This window comes from Passer montanus, unplaced genomic scaffold, assembly GCF_014805655.1.
Source record: "Passer montanus isolate IOZ18808 unplaced genomic scaffold, ASM1480565v1 scaffold15, whole genome shotgun sequence".
Taxonomy (NCBI): Eukaryota; Metazoa; Chordata; class Aves; order Passeriformes; family Passeridae; genus Passer; species Passer montanus.
In genome coordinates this window covers 10,566,021-10,582,336 of record NW_024362051.1, presented here as the reverse complement: position 1 = coordinate 10,582,336, position 16,316 = coordinate 10,566,021, and the positions used below count along the sequence as shown (strand labels likewise).

The 16,316-nt window shown below is 45.4% G+C and overlaps 1 protein-coding gene across 4 annotated transcripts in view; it reads right to left on the bottom strand.

The window, feature by feature from the left end:
- Positions 1 to 929: 929 nt before the first annotated feature.
- Positions 930 to 16,316, bottom strand: part of CYFIP2 (cytoplasmic FMR1 interacting protein 2) — a 49,962-nt gene continuing 34,575 nt past the window's right edge. For 2 of the 4 annotated variants that reach the window (XM_039701407.1, XM_039701411.1), the window contains exons 24-31: positions 15,790 to 15,933; positions 14,868 to 14,958; positions 14,080 to 14,210; positions 10,926 to 10,998; positions 10,324 to 10,418; positions 6,190 to 6,428; positions 5,627 to 5,774; positions 930 to 5,074 (exon numbers count right to left, since the gene is read on the bottom strand). In XM_039701407.1, coding sequence (XP_039557341.1) covers positions 4,907 to 5,074; positions 5,627 to 5,774; positions 6,190 to 6,428; positions 10,324 to 10,418; positions 10,926 to 10,998; positions 14,080 to 14,210; positions 14,868 to 14,958; positions 15,790 to 15,933 — 1,089 coding nt within the window. In that variant the 3' untranslated portion in view covers positions 930 to 4,906. The remainder of the gene's footprint in view (positions 5,075 to 5,626; positions 5,775 to 6,189; positions 6,429 to 10,323; positions 10,419 to 10,925; positions 10,999 to 14,079; positions 14,211 to 14,867; positions 14,959 to 15,789; positions 15,934 to 16,316) is intronic. The other 2 variants (XM_039701408.1, XM_039701412.1) reach the window with 2 other exon arrangements.

The window sequence follows — 16,316 nt, the reverse complement described above, 5'->3', positions numbered from 1 at the left end:
AATCTTGATGGGAGAAAGGACAAAACCCAAACAACCTGCCCAATATCAGTGGCTGATGCAGGAATACAGTCCTGCTCTCCTCTCTGCCATTCCCCGTAGCAGAACCATGTTGAAATCAGTAAATATTGGGCAACTTTGAACAATCAAACAATCCTACACAGCAGGGTATCACCCAGAGGGCTGCAGCACAGCCTCAGAGCACATTGGAAAGATCAACAGAGCTGCCTGGTTATGGTGTAAAGTTCACTTCCAATTCTATGTGAACAATCATTGCATTTCTGTTCCTCTGAAGCTGCTCCCATGAGGAAACCTTGGGAAGAAGCTGTGAAAGGGAGCACGTTAATGTTTGGGCTGGAGCTGAGGAGCACAGGAGTCCAAGTCCCACAGACCCATGTCAGTTGTTTCTCCCTAATTCCTCAGCTCCAAGATCTTTTCCCCTTGGTTCCCACTTCTCTTCTGCAGTCAACAACCACAGCTCCTCCTTGGGTGCTTTCAACACAAAACTAAGACGGTTTCAAACGGAAACTTGGGAAAATAATAGCAGGGAGAATCTCCTGGAATTAAAAAAAGGCCCCTGTGGAGTTGACAAGGCTGCAGTAACGAGAGGAAATTAGCTGCTCAGTATAGCTTTGGGTAGAGCCTGTCAAAATCTGTTAAAAATGATTATATGATTTTTCCTTCCCTGACCCTCTTATACTGGAACAAGTTTTAAAATGAAAAATGTGTTGTGCAAGGAAGTTCTTCTCAAAAATCATTAAGTTTTTGACAAGAAAATGTCAGTTTTGGTGTTGGCCACAAAGCCTCATATTTTTTCCTTTGGTTTTTACAAAAGCTTGACATTTTTATCAAATTGGCTTTTCTTTTGTGCAAGGTACAACTGAAAGCTCTCCCCAAATAACAGTTATCACGATAATGATGACACCATAAGGTAAATTCTGCCCATTTCATGAATGAGCCCAATTTTTATTTCTCTTCATCACAAAAGTCATCCCACATTTGTTGTACACATTGTTGGTTGCTGTGTTACGGGACATATCACCAGGTATCAGATGCTTTACTCTTGCAGAAGCACTTCTAATGGAGATGGAAGCTTCTGTTGGCTGAATTTTCGAACAACAGCAAAAAATAATAATACAAAACAAAAATATCATCTTCAGCTGCATAGCAAATATGGATCAAAAATTTAACACTGTATCAGATCACAAGCGTAAATATACCTCACCATAAATAAAATTCATTGTACAAAATAACTCAAGCAGCTTTTCATACAAATATGGTACATTTGACAACAGTTTTTGAGAATATTTTCTTGGTTTTTTACACCTTCGATTCTTGTCTCTTTTGTTCTCCAATACACATGAACCTACTGGACTGGAGTGATGCAGGAGGAAAAGGACTAATATTGTTCAGTGCTACTAAGTGCTGTCAGAATTTAAAAGGAAAACCGCTGAAGTGCTGAATTTGATCTAGTTTGCTTCCCCTTTCTATTGCAGCATTGCAAGTCAAGTGTAGCATCATCCCAGGAAAGCATGTGCACTGCCAACAGTCACACTTTATAATGGCAAAGCCAGAGGCAACATTATAATAACCCAGTCTGACTTCATTCATGACACAGACCATCCTTTCTCCTCCCTGTAATTCCTCTACGGAGCCAACAACTTGTCTTTGGAGTGGACAGTCCAAGTGGTGGCTGGTGAGTGCTGGGCAGTTTGCAGACTACTTTAGCATAAGCAGGAAAATACAGATAATAAAAAGCAAGTCCACTGTTAGTGGACCTAGGAGAATTCAAATAGGTGTCAACACTTCCCTAAGAAAACAACATTAGAAGTCTGCAGGTTGTAAAAGACTGAAAAATACAGGACTGAAGCACATCTGCAAGGAAGACTCCCTAAGTTGGCAGAAAGTCTGCAAGTGTGGGGAATATCCCTGACCCCCTGGCAATCTGTAACTATTTAACCCTACTCTTACAAATTTGCTCCCTATTTCCATTAACAATCATGACATTTAAAAAAGCACTGGAGGAAAAAAAATCAATTTTCATGGAGTCATTTAAAGACCTAAGCCTGGACCTTTCTCATATACAGACAAAGAGGGTGAGAAAACTGAAGCTAAGGAGTATCTTAATCCTTGAGACAATCAAAGGACAGTAACATCAAATCTCAGAAATTAAGACTGTGATTATTACTGGCTGGTATCTCATACTACTTGAGCAACAAGGAAAAAGATCTGCCTACACTACAGTCAAAACACTTTACATTTTGTTCATGCACTTTGACGTTTTGCTCAAAACATGTAATCCCTTGGAATCTGGAGGGATTTTACATTTTTACTAGCAAATCCGAGGGCAACAAACAGATTTCAAGTACTTGTTCTTTCAAGTACCTGTACAAGTACAACAGCTTTCCAATGCAGCTGTGTTCTGCAGGATTACAGGGAATTATGGCAAAACTACAGGAAAAGAATGCAAACAGATTTATAGATTATTAGGTGAAATATCTCATGACTCACTCCAGACCTAAACTGATGAAAAGAGGGATTTGAATTCACCTTACTACATCCCATTTTGTCTAGGTAGTTGAGACTGGGCCATTTGGTACAGTTCATCCTTTTGTAGCAACTTCTTGTTCATGCTGGTTTCCAGAAAGACTCCAGCATTCCAAAGCTTGTCAGATGTAATAGGACACCTAATTTGTGCTGTGCCTAGAGGTGGCTCTGAAAGCCAGACAGGGACTTGTGCCAACTTTTCAGCAAGACTTTCATACCAAAATAACAAGCACTTGCTATTTAGGTCAGGAAAAATAGGATCTTGGTTGGATCTATCTTCCTCGCATTTTGTTTTCCACAAAAAATAAAGTGCTTGATTCTTCTCTTCCTTTTAAAAATATATAACTCTAGATTCCCTCACGCCAGTAGTGTAGAAGTGTTGGCTCATGATGGAATGCCAGAACTGACATCCTTAGGGAAAGAACGAGTAGAGAGCAAGCCCCAGATGCTCTTCTGCTGCTCTTCCTCAGACACAGAGGAAAGAACTTGCCTTGTTGGGCTGGGTCCTTTCCTGCCACTCCAAGATTTCAGCCAGACTTCCTGAGATTTCATTTTACTTTCAGATTAGTGTGCTGCACAATTTCCTCCCTGCAGCTGAAAAGGTCTCTCTCAGTAATAAAAGGAAACTCAAGGTGTGAAAATGCCCATCACTTGTCAGTGTGGGGTATTGATTATTGATTATCAAGGGAGTAGGTGATGAGAGTCTGGGAGCACAAACTCATGCCACACACCAAGATCTCCTCTTGCCAGCAGTAGTTTGCTGGCTGTTGTTTCTGAAGACAAAAACTCCAGCTCAGATATTTCTACTAATTAATTATATGTTCTCTCTGAGAGAATAAATGCCCAGGCTCTGCCTTTTTAACATCTGTAACAGCATGCAGTTTACAAGGCATGATGAAATGCATGGAATAAATATATATTATCACATCTGGATACAGCAATTTTTGCTGTGGCCAGGCTAGAGCTGAGGAAACACTGCCAGTTGTGAGGCTGGCATCATTTTCTCTTGGAGCACATGGTTTGATCTCCTTTCACATCAAGCACAAGCTTTTGTATCACTCCAATGACCCTGCTGAGGGTTAGAAACAGGTTAGACCAGGAGTTATGAAATCCTTCTTGAAGTTCAATTTGAATTTGTTGTCAATATCCAGGGATCTTAGATTAGCTGAGTGGGAGAAGGCAACAGACTCCAGTGTTCTCTCTGAACATCTCTGAACTTGGAAAATTCTGGGTATTTCTTAAAGCTTATCCTGTATTTTATCTTTTCTAAACAATCACATAATTTCTGAGTGATGGGAAGTTTCCTAAGCCCTGCTGGTAGTCACCATTCTCTGGAGAAAGGTATTTGTTTGCTGTGCCACTAGGAATTTTCTAAACCAAGGGAAAACAGCATCCCAGAAACACACACAGATTACACACCCTGGCTCTCACCCTTGGCTGAAGAACAATGATCCCATATGTTCAAGGTAACTACACTGCATCCTGTCAGCACCAGTGATTATTTCCACCCAAATTAATATGTTTGAGAGCACATTCACATGAATGCAGCGTCTTTTGTAGTCCACAGGAAATCTGGTTTAGTCCATGGAAGATGAGTCTTCAAGGGAGAACCTCTGCATTAAAATAAGTGGATGTCCCATAGCATGGAAAAGGCCAGGCTCTTTTCTGTTTCCCCAGCTGTCTGAAGTGCTGAGGAGTTATCTGGTGACTGCATCATTGCTATCCTCAAGCCCACATGCCAGAACTCATGGAAACAACTGCTGGAAAGGCCAAAGACACAGCAAAGAGCACAAAGCTGGGTGAGGCATCCATCCACAACCAGCCTGGCAGGGCTGCTCTGCACCCAGCACTCAATCCTCAGGGCACTGCCATGGGTGACATCCTGCCTTCATCCCTTCTTCCCCTCAAAGAGTGGATCAGGGACTTGTCTTCAGCCCCTCCTGCTCCATGGCTGGTGGCACATGTCACGGGGGTGTTGATTTGTCCCACTGCTTCTGCGTTGGGAGCGGGTTCCCAGCGCTGTGAGAGCGTGGAGATCTCCCGAGGCTGCAGTATGGCTTCAGAGAGTGTGTGGACTGGGTGAATCACAGGGAAAACTGGACCACTTCATGGAAGAAAAGCACATTTTGCCCACCCACCCCCAACCCCCCCTCAAGTCCGAAAGCTACGAGTAAAACCGATCACAGGGATGGTACAGAGGAACATGCACTCAAACGGGGCGAGGGGAAGGTGTGTCCTCGTGTGGAGAGGCAGACCCAGCCTCACTCCCTTGTCAGGCCTCACACCATCAAGTTTACCCCTCCCAGCTGGTTTGGGTTCAGTCCCTGCTCCCTTCCCAACCCATGCAGGGTCCGTGTCCACACTAGCAGGTGGTGGCCAGCGACTGGTGGATGGGGGGCTGGAAGCAGCGCACGTGCTCCACCGTGGAACTGTCTGTTTCCACCGACTTCATGTACTTGTTCAGGATGGCAAAGATCTCGTTGTTCAGGATCTGGTACTTCCTGATCCTGTCGGCCATCTTCTTCAAGGGCTGGAGGGATGGTGAGGGAGAGAAACAGTACATGAAGGGTCTTATGTCATCTGACCAGCTAGGAAGCAGCAGCACCTGTGCCCTGCTGCTGGAAAGCTCTGCTAAGGCAAAGCAGCTCTAACACATGTTCCTGTTCCACTTAGCACCTCGCAGGGACCGGTGACTCGCTTCATTATTGGGTTTGATGACTCAAGACAGAGCATTAACAGGATCACTGAGTGGTCCTCAGTTAACCACTCCAAAGTCTAGGCTCCCAGCTGCTTATTGATAAAGCCAGCGAGATCACAGGATGGTTGCTGGAAATACCAGCTCCTCAGCTCCAGCTTCCCAACCCCAGGAAGAAGGGAAAAGCTTTGGGAGAAAAAGGATTTGATTTTCAAGCCAATTAAAACCTTGGCCTCTCTGCAGATGGAAACCTTACAGCAAGGGGAGCCAATAGGAATAAGATTAACACCAGGCTTTGCTGTAATTGATGAGTTTGGGCAAAGCAGGATAGAAAACAGAAAGAAGTGCGCTGGTTTGGGTCCTTTGGGACCTCACCCTTCAACTTACCACGTTTTTTATGATTTCATCTTTCCCATCCTGCCTCTGCACCTTCAGCAGGTGGTAGCAGAAGTCGAAGAGGTCAAAGCGCCGTTGCTGTCCAAGGAGAACAATGATAGAGCAACCTGCCCAGTTCAGACCATCTCCAAAGCACTGCCTGGAGGGAGGAGCAGGGTGATGGGTGGGGAGACATGACAGAATAGAGTTAGGCAAGAGAAGTACACCATGGCACCAGGAACTTTCTCTGGTGAACTTCCAGGGAAATCGCATTCAGTCCTGCTCCTAGAAAGTGAGTATACACCTAGAGAAAATGAACCCAGAAGGAGATAATACAGAATTACACCCAGGCCAGGCTGTGTAGGATGAACCAAGGGGTAAGACAGGTGAGGACACAGTATTAGGTTGTTGGTCTTGTCACCTTGGGCACGTCCCTTTACCTTTCTCTTTCCTCCAGCTGTTCCAACACAAAACTGAGCACCACCAAGTCCTTTCACCAAGGACCCACATTCCCCCTCCACCTCCACAGCGGCTCTCCCTGCAGCCGAGGGCACCCGGGGGCCGGGGACACTCACTCTGCCGTGAACTCGTTGGTGCCCACGGGGATGCAGTACACGAACTGCATGGCGCTCCAGAGCCGGTGGAACTCCACGCACTCGTCCACGTGCATGACGCCGTTGGTGGGGGGCGGCCCGCGCCAGATGGGGTCCTGCAGGTAGCTCCGGATGCGCGTCAGGATCACCTCGAACATGGAGAGCCCGCAGCACAGCCGCTCCTTGGTCAGCAGGTCCCCCTCCCGGGCGATGGCTATTTGCTGAGGATGGGGACAGCCGGAGGGACACAGTGAGGATGTGACCCATACCCACCGGGTTTAACGCTGCCTGGCCTCTCCCCAGGCTCCTCGTGGGAGGTCCAGCCTTACCTCTGATGGCTGCTCCCATGGCACTTCCCACCAGAGAATGCTCATCCCTCAGACAGGAGGATTAATGTGGTGCTCTGCTCTATTTCACCGACCTCAGAATCTTTTGGAGTAACTATGTACGTCAGAACACCAGAGCTGAAGGCAAAGCTCTGACCAGAAATACTGATCCTTAATTCTGCTAGCATGCGCTCTGCCCTGTTAGTGCTACTCAGCGTTTCAAGATTTTCATTTCATGATTTGTTTAATGGGTTTTGTCTCATGATTTCTGCAGATTATGAAGATAAAACAGGAGAGAACAGGGACATTTTGCTTCCTAGGACATTGTCATCATCTCTTCAAAATGCAGATAGCCTATGGCTTTCTTGATTTCTTTTGTAGTTAGGGTTAAAAAGCTCTGAGGAAGATGAGAAGCCACTGCAAACTTGATACTGAAAAACTTGTGGTTTATAAGAAAGCCAAATAATTTTTTCCCAGATGTGGAAGCTTTGCACACGTGGATAATTTCTGTGACATCCCCGCTCAGATTTAGATATACAAATTTGGAATAGCTCCACTGGATGAAGTTATTTTGGCTTTTGCACTAGAGGCAAATTAAAAGAGAATTAACTTCATTTCAGCCCCACTGCTCCCCAAGAGGACAAAAAAAAGGGGGGGGAGGGGATTTAAAACAAGCAAGCAGTGTCTTCCCCCAAGCTCACTGAGTGGTCCATGTGTGGGGGTCTCTCACTGCCCTGGTATCCTCTCAGCTGCCCCATTTCCTCCTGTTCCAGTGGCAGGACTGACTTCTCTTTGCAGTGCTGCCAAAACTAACTCATGCAATGGGAGCTGGGTGCTGTCAGAGCCGTGCCTGTGGCTGTGGGAGGCTCTGGCTCTGCCGTGCTCACCTCGGCAGAGGAGTGACTGCACAGGCAGCCTTCACCCCTCCCACCACTTCACCACTCTGGAACAGGCACACAGAACAAGTGTGACATTGACTGAGACCCTGCCTATCCCAGAGGACTTCCTGGAGCTTTAAGCAGTTTTTAAGCATTTGCTCCATTTCCAGCAATGCCTATAAAAATGTTATCCCAATCAGTCACGATGGGGACTCGCAGCAGCTGGGACAAAGAGCAGGCACATGTCCTAGCCAGACATTAAGAACATGAATTATGCTTGGTTTACTTGGGTCATCTTCATTCCACTCTGAAAAATGCATGAATGTGCCTGCACATCCCCATTCCTGATTATCAATTTATGCTGGCAGTAACCTCAAGCATTTTTAGCTTGGTTGCTCTTGAAATTAGAAGCATTTCAATTCTTGCTTGTGCCACAATTTCAAGGATGTTCTGGGGACCTCAGCTCAATTAGTGTTCAACTAATAGCAAATATCAAGGGAAAGCTGTCATCACAGAGGCCACGTTTGGTCTGAGATCCCTTGATCTGTTAAAAGCAGGAACAGTATCACTGGTTCCATGGCACACACCTGCCTGTGTTTGCTTGGCAAGTAAAGGTTTATTTCATCCAGCTTTTTAGCTAAAGGCTGTACAGTGTCCTTCTCCTCACCTGCTCCCAGCCCTTATGGGCACAGATCTGCACACACTGGTCTATCATGGCAAAATGAGGGCACAGTAGAAACAGAGCCATTTCAAATGTAAATTAGGTGTTAGCATTACTGTTTGCTAAAACATAGTGATAAAAGGGGCGCTTTTGAGAATAAACTTTCCCAGTGATCTTAGTACACGATTTCTGAAGAAATCTTAATTTAGAAAGAGATGCATCTGCCTTTCAGTGTAGGTAGTGCCACTCAGTTATGCACATTCACAGACAGAATTTGATTCTAAGATTCATCACAGTAAGACCAGTCTTTGATACAGGACTACCATCCTAGGGTGGATATCTTAACACAGGCAAAGCAGCTGGAGAGCTGTTGATCCCGTGTTCAGAGCTGCCTCACAGTCTGGGGCCCCACTGATTTCTAAGATCAGGAGAGGAAGGATGCTCTCAAGGTAAATTGCTACAGGATGCCACTGTGCTGACTCAATTACTCCTTCTGTCTTCAGAAGCAAATGCTCTCATTATTTCCAGAGAAGAAACCAGACTGACCAAGCACTTTTGAAAACCTCTTACTAAATACCTTTATGGTCAGCATTAAAGGGGAGAGGATTCCTTTAATGAACCACTTTGACCTCCCTGGTTCTTTATAAATTGTCCACCAAACAGCTGCTTCTGGATTTCCAATGCAAAGTAATTATCTACAGCAATCATTGGCATAATCACTGCCATTACACAAATCCAGTTTTGATTTTCCAGTTTTTGAACCTCTTTTACAGCTTGTTTACTGGTGAACGTGACAGAACCCTACCCAAAACCTGCAAAAACCCATAGATCCCCACTATAACATGCATGGGGCCACCTTTTGGGAGAGGCTTCGAGCAGGCAACTTCACCTTATTTTGGACAATTGTTACAAGGCATTTATGCATTCTGTAGGAAAAAATCCTGTATGGCCTGTGTCCAAAACTGCATTTCCAAAATGCATGTCCAAAACTGCATAAAAGGAGCAAGCTTAGAAGCTATGGAGGCACCTATAGAAAGCAATTCTTGTGTTCATTTACATTTGAGCTCAAAAAAAAAATCTGGTACCCAACCGTACCTGAGTGATGAATATGGGAACACTTTACAGTAAAATAACTTTTTTAGTGGGACATGAGATATCTTTTGTTTTCATCACCATTATAACTACAGCAGAGATAAGCAACGAGTGGACTCTAATAGCAGAATTCAATGATGATTTTGCATGGAAAGAAGGAGAGATAGAAAGACCAACACAAAGACACAAAAACACAGAGGTGAATTGTTTTTCTTGAGTGTCTCCTTAAAAAGGAAGTGTCTACAAAGTAAGATAAAGTCCTCAGTTATCCAGCCAATTTCGCTGTTTTAGATGATTTCCAATGATGCAAAGTTCAAAATGTCCTTGATCCATGAGAAAAAATACAGGAAAAAATATCAACCACTTTCTGCCTGCCACAGATCTGTCACCTCCTACACCAGCTGAGTGTTCGTTCCATTCCCTCATCAGTACATTACAGGAAAAGGGTGTTGATTCATTTGATACTTGAAAGATTTTTATCCCATCAACCCCAAGTAAATGGGCACTTGAAGTTTGATTATTACTATCAATGGAGCTCAAATTTTGCCCATTACACTGATCAGGCTAGGGAGATATTTTAAACAATACTGAGTTTCTGCACAAGAGATCTTTCCCAAGCTGAGACCCATGTCAAGAAGATACTTAAATGGAGCCATAATTTTAAGCATGTGCTGAAGCTCTAAGCATGTGCTAGGAGGGAAACCATTCTCAGATGTATTCCTTGACAGGGATGAGCTCAAATGGACCCCACTGCAGTCCTAAAATGGGATCCCCAAAAGCGATGGCAATTGATTGTTAGGACAGCTCTGCAAAGATTTTCCTCAAACCACTCCAGCAATTCTCCGTCTTTTTTAAGTGGAGTTGAAGAGGGTTTTGGAGCTGTTCTGATTCAGAACTGGCTTCTAGCACACTTGCCTTACAGCTCCCTGCCAGCTCTCCTGACTGGAGGCCGCAACACACAAATTGTGTGTGGTCCCTGGACCTGCTCACAAATTTCCCTTCAGAGTGTTTGCTCGGGCAAGGATTCAGATTTGCTCGTCCAATTGGTGGAAAAATCAATCAATCAATAATTAAAAGGATCACTTTTCCCAAGGCCAAGCAGGCCGTGTGGGGACTGCTACGAGTTTCCAACAGCCATCCCTTCCAATGCAATCCTTACCTGCGGAGTGCCCAGCCTCTCTATTAGGGGAACCAGGTGAAGTGGGGCATACTTGGCTTCGAGACGCTTCATGCGCACCTCCAAGCGTTCTCCTTCTGTCAAGCGAGCAGCAAACAGTGAAATGAGAGGAGGAAGTGGAGACCCCGCAACTTTCCGCCGAGTTTGCTCAGAGCTGCCCCCCAGCAACCATCCGAGGAGACTGTGGGATCAGGGAGCCAAACCGACAGCAATGAGGGGCCAGTGATGCGGAGAAGGGAGGGATGGGCGAGTGCAGTCTCAGCAGCAGCTTTATCACACATGTCCAAAGCACGTCCCTAGTACTCCTGCTGAGATGGACATTTCATGCTGCCATTCTCCTAAGAGGCTGTGAAATGGCTTCCAGACCTTAAGGGAACCCCCGAACTCACTGAGGTTTCAGGTTGTAACTATGCTACAGGAAATGCACCCCTGGCTTTTGTTTGCACCTGATGTTTGGCTGTATCCACTGATCTGTTTGGAGGGGGAAGCAGGGTCAGAGCTAATCCTCAGCAGAGATGGGAGAGAAAACAGCCTCTGGGCAGAGACCTCTGAGTCTGCCCACTGCTTCCCTCTCAGCTTCTTACCTTTGATGTAGACCCTGGGCAAAATATTTTGGAAGGGAGCAGCATGCAGCAAATCACAAACTTCTTCCTGGGACTGAGGCAGGAAGAAAGAAAGATAAAGTAAGTTAAAAAATACCTATGGGGGAGAGTGAATGGCTCAGGGGCCTGGGCAACACTACAACAGTTCACACCTACAGCACCTATTCAGATCCAACCCAGCTCTGTAGTAACTCCAGTGTTTGAACTGAAATGACCTAAAACTGGAAGTAACACTTCAGCTTCAGTCAGGAAGTTTCCCTAACTCAAATAAGTTACTTCCTGCCTGTATAAGGCCAGACCTTTATACTGATTTTCTGTCCTACTTACTAGCCCTGAAAGTAAGAGGGGGATAGAGAATATGGAGGTTTCTATTTCATCTTACCCTAAAGGAACTCCTGCAGCCTGTTCTTTAAGAGAGTGCCCAGGTGGAAATTACCCTTTGGCTTAGTTATTTTAGGAAGTGGACATGAAAAATATACTGATATATGGCTGTTCTGCAAATAGGCACATCATAACTGCTCTGAAATTATTTGGTTGTTGGTGTGGTGTTTTCAGCCAGGGCTATCAGAATCCCAGTGGTGCAGGCACCAGGAAGAATAAAACAGAAGTCCAGAGAGGAATAACACCATGAGATGCCACCTGAGGGGATGCATGCCAATGCACTTGAGAAAAAAATAATCCCAAACACAGATGCACAAGGAGGAGAAACCTAGAAATAGGCAGGTGGAGACTGAGGAGCGATGGCCGACAGTACATTGTACACGAGTCTGCAATGGGAAACAGCAGCGAGGAAACCAAAGCTGTTCAACACAGAGGCATCGTGTCACGACAAGGCATCAGCCTGCTCCTGCCAAAGCCTACTCCCAGGACATGCTTTCAGTTCTGAGCTCACTGGAGAGATGTAGACACACTGGGAAGCAGATCATGACAGCGCAGCAGGAGGAACCCGGGGCCCGCATGGAATGGCTCGGCTGGGCCTGTTTGGGATGCAGGGCTGGACACCACCCTTCCAGCCAGCAGGACAGCAGAGCATGGAGCTGCAGGAGGCTGCACTGGCGCATGGATGCTGGGATGAGAGCAAGTTTGTGGGAGTGCAGTTTGTGACACAGTGCTGGAGGGACAGGAACAGTCTGGGGCCCCTCCACGGGCACAGAGGTGCTGATGCTAACGGAGTGGGCCTGCCACCTTGGTCATTTTTGTTCATTCCTAGGTGAATGTTCTTCCAGTGCTGTTTTCCTCTAATAAAGTGAGCATTTTCAGCCATTTGCAGCCTGCATTCACCTCATATCTGTCCCAAAATTAGTCGTGTTATTAACAGACCTCTTCCCCAAGGCCCATTAACCGAGAGCACAAACTCTGCTTAGAAATTTCATCCCAAGCAACCCCTCGTTCCTCAAACTTAAACAATAAAAAGGGGGTAAAATGCAGCAGGCTGGACATCTGCATCAGAGCCATTTTTGCCAGCAAATACCACAAGCCTTAGATCACTCAGACAGCGCTGAAGGTAATTGCAGTATAAAAGCAATTCCTCCTGCTGCACAAGAGCTCCATTAGAGGGAAAATCTTGTTCTGTGATGGCTCTGTGCATCTGACATCCTCCAGCAAGTGGGAACCAGTGCCCACTGCATGCAAACTGGCTTTGTATTCTGAGCCTATTACTGCAAGGAAAAACAGAGGATCCAAGAGGGAGAGACTTTGTCTGGCATAGAAGGTAGGCAGATGTGGACTTTGATGGGCAGCCTTCCTTAAGGGATCCCCAAATTCCCATCATCTTTATTTTCTGCTTTTCTAAAATGCCAGTACACTGCTGATGTACAGTTCCTGGGACTGAAGGAACATTTCTGCATTGAAATGAAAGATTTCTAAAGAAACCACCATGTCCCTTGAGTGTCCCATTAAAGATGTGATAAGAAAGGCAAATGCAGTACATCCAGCAGAAAACCCAACACTGGGAACAGCAGGAAGCACTGACAAAGCCACAAAAGGAACACAAACTGCCAGAATATAGTTGGCAACTCTGGTCATTATATAAAATTCTACAACAGCCAAGCTGCTGGGTGATACACATACATCTCTTGTCTTCTTCATATTGTGCAACCACTGCTCACTGAATGTGTTTGATACACTATCCCAAGAATTAAAAGTCTCTAGATCAGGAGTTAGAATGTAAAGGCAAGGGCAGAAATATCCATTTTGAGGTCATGCAGAGACTTTTAGTTTTCTCTGTGCTCTATGGCCAGATGAAACTTGGAATCTTTGAACTTTCTTATAGCTTTGCTCTGAACAAAACTCCTGCTTTTGCTTGGAAATTCTGTCTTATGCTAGGGAAGTAATTTCGAAATATTTCTGGAAAAACCAAAACAGCCCTGCCCAAACCATTATGACACAGTATGCCCATTTAACGTACAGTTGTGTTGTTGAGCACTTCTCAGTTGGCTCTGGGCTAAATTATGAGATATAACAAATTTGCCAAGCAATGAATTTGTGAAAAACTAGGAGGTAAAAAAATGAGTGGCACTCAGTCACAACCTTTGCCCCACACTAGTAAGGGCATCATGAGCTGAGAGACTTGTGTACGTGTAAAACTCCTGTGCAGGGGGCAATACCAAGTTGTTACTCCAGCCAAATTTTCAGTGAAGATGTCCTAGGCCATATATCACCAGCAGATTTCCTTCCTGTTGGATTGCTTTATCCATTTCACCATTACAATCAACCAGGTTGTTTCCATTGCACTGGCACCCCAAAAGAGCAGAGGGATCAGATCTACTTCTCACTGTACAAATATGTATATAAAAAAGTATTGATGCCTGCCCCAGAGAGCTTACAATCTAGAAATTAACTCCAGTTGGTTTTATTTCTAAGCAGGACAAACAAGGGGCAGCTTTGAGTCCAAGAATGAAATCTGGATCTTCCAGTATTCAGATTCAGCCATCCCAGAGGCCTGACCCAGTGCCAATGCACACCATCCCCATGGACATGCCCACAGACTCCAATAACACAGCCCCACAGAGACCCTGAGAACATGAGAAGCTGGAAAGTAACACTTCCCAAACTCTTCTGCTGGAGAACCCACTTGCACTTCTACTCTTGAGCTGGAAATTTCGGGTACGATGTTGGTGTGGGGGTTTTGCCTTACCAAAGCCTGCTCGATAAGGAGGCAGAAGAGAATGGCATTGCCCACTTCTCTGAGGCTCTGGAACACGTCAGTCTTCAGCTCTGCATACTCAATGATGTCCTTCAGCTGGTGGTGGAAAAACTCCAGGATTCCTTAAAAGAGAAGGAAGGACAGGCAGAAAGAGATTGGAATCACTTCCCGGTAATTTGGATGAAAAGATGATCAGTGTCTGGTATTCCCTTAATCACAAACTGCAGCTGCTAAATGGATACACAGAGACTGGCACTGGGAAAAACTAACATGCAGTGTCTTATCCTGCTTTCAGTAAGCCTTGGGAAATGGGGAGTAAGTCATATAAAACTCCCTGGATTTCTTCATCAGAGGAGGAAAGAGGTTCCAGACTGTGATGGATGACTTGGTGCTGGCTCACGTACAGCAGCCACAGTTTCTGACTGCAGCAATGCTGCAAAAAATTTCTTCAGCAGTTAAACAGAGCATTTAAAAATACCAGTGAACTCACAAAAGCTTACAGAATCCTGAAAACATAAGAGAGGCTACCAGAAGTCATTCCCTTATCAGCCACCTATGTGTTCAAAAGGAAATTTCCATCAGGAGATTTCCTGGAAAGGTTTCCTATACATGTTCCAGTGTTAACAGCAGAGCAGCTGAAAGTGTCCCAGCAAACCTGGCTCTAAGTGGCACTGGCAGGACAGGTGCCCAGCCTGGATTAATCACGATTTTGGCCTGAGTAAATGCTGCAGCAACACGTGGCTGAGCTCCTGCTGAAGGATCCTACCAGCAACACCCACCTGGAGAGCCATATTCATGTCTTGGCAAGCGGCAGATCTTGGGCATTACTTCAATCAGAGTCTTCACATACTGCAGGATGGTGCCTTGGAGCTGTTGGAGACAAAGGGAGGTTAAACTGGAATGCCAGGTCTCCTGGCACTGGTTTTGAAAGAGGCTGGTTGTGGATGGGTCCACATCTGACAGCACAGGATGAAACTTCAGCTGGAGTCTGAGATGAACGTAATTTGGATTTCACTCAAATATGAAATTCAGCCCAAGTGTATGGAGTCAGAGTGCTTTTACAGCTTCCTCCCAAAGAATAAATCCAGCTGCATGGATTTTCGACTTCAAAATACAGCTTGCTGTGTTTGCATTGTTTGCAGCTGAAATCCAAAACAAGGCTCAGGCTTAGATGCACCTGGACTTGTGCTTCTAACCCAAAAAGCATTTCACCAGAGCTGCCAAAGGACTCACTCCCTAGCACAGGAAATGCTCTTTCCACCTGAGGAATGATCCCTGGATACTCAAGAGTTTAATAATGAATTTACATTCATGTAGAGCAAGTTTCTGCAGATCAGATGTTTTGGACATACATGGATTAGAGCAGAGCACACTGCTTAGTTTAAAGCCCTTGCTGTCATTTGGAGTTACACACCTGCACCCTGTGGATACATTATATGAGGTAATGCACTAAATTCCATTTAGTCAACCGTAAAATCCTTGTGCTGAATGCTGTCTGATCCTCCTGAAACACTCCCTCATCCCACAGGAATCGCTGGGATTCCTGATCAGTGAAAATCAGCCCATGGCTCCAAGTGTTCCAGCGCGGATCAAGAGACACGACCATGCCGCGATGCCAGCACCCCGATCCCAACGCCCACACTGCCTGCCCCCATCCAGCCTCTGGGGCTTCTGCATCACCAGGGCCAGGCTCAGAATTACCAGGCTCTTGACAATCTTCAGCAGCTCCTCCATGACCACAGCTATGCCTTGGTAGCCCAGGAGCCGACAGATGGTCTTGAAGTGAGGCGGCCCCACGAAGTTGCGGTAGGAGCTGTAGATGTGGCTGTAGGCGATGTTGAGAGGCTGCAAATTGGAAGCACAGCGACAGTTACAGCACCTGTAATTCCTGACCAGACCTGTAATTCTCTTATCACAGTATTATGTTCCATCAGTACAAATTTTAAGGAGGAGGAGGAGGAGAAATAATAATACCAATGGCCATTCCCACTTGTGCTTCTTGTAGGGGAAAATATTGCTTTTCTTCCTCTGTGCTCAGATATATTCTAACCTCAACACTGTCATGTCACAAGGTTTTATTATCCTCCTGTGTAGCAACACCACTTTCATTTCCAAGGTAATTTACTCTCCCATACACTCCCAATCAAATATTTCAGTTCACTGGCCCTTTGCCTCTTCAAAATCAAATTGTTCTCCACTAAAATGAAAAGTTTTACATACATTTAAGC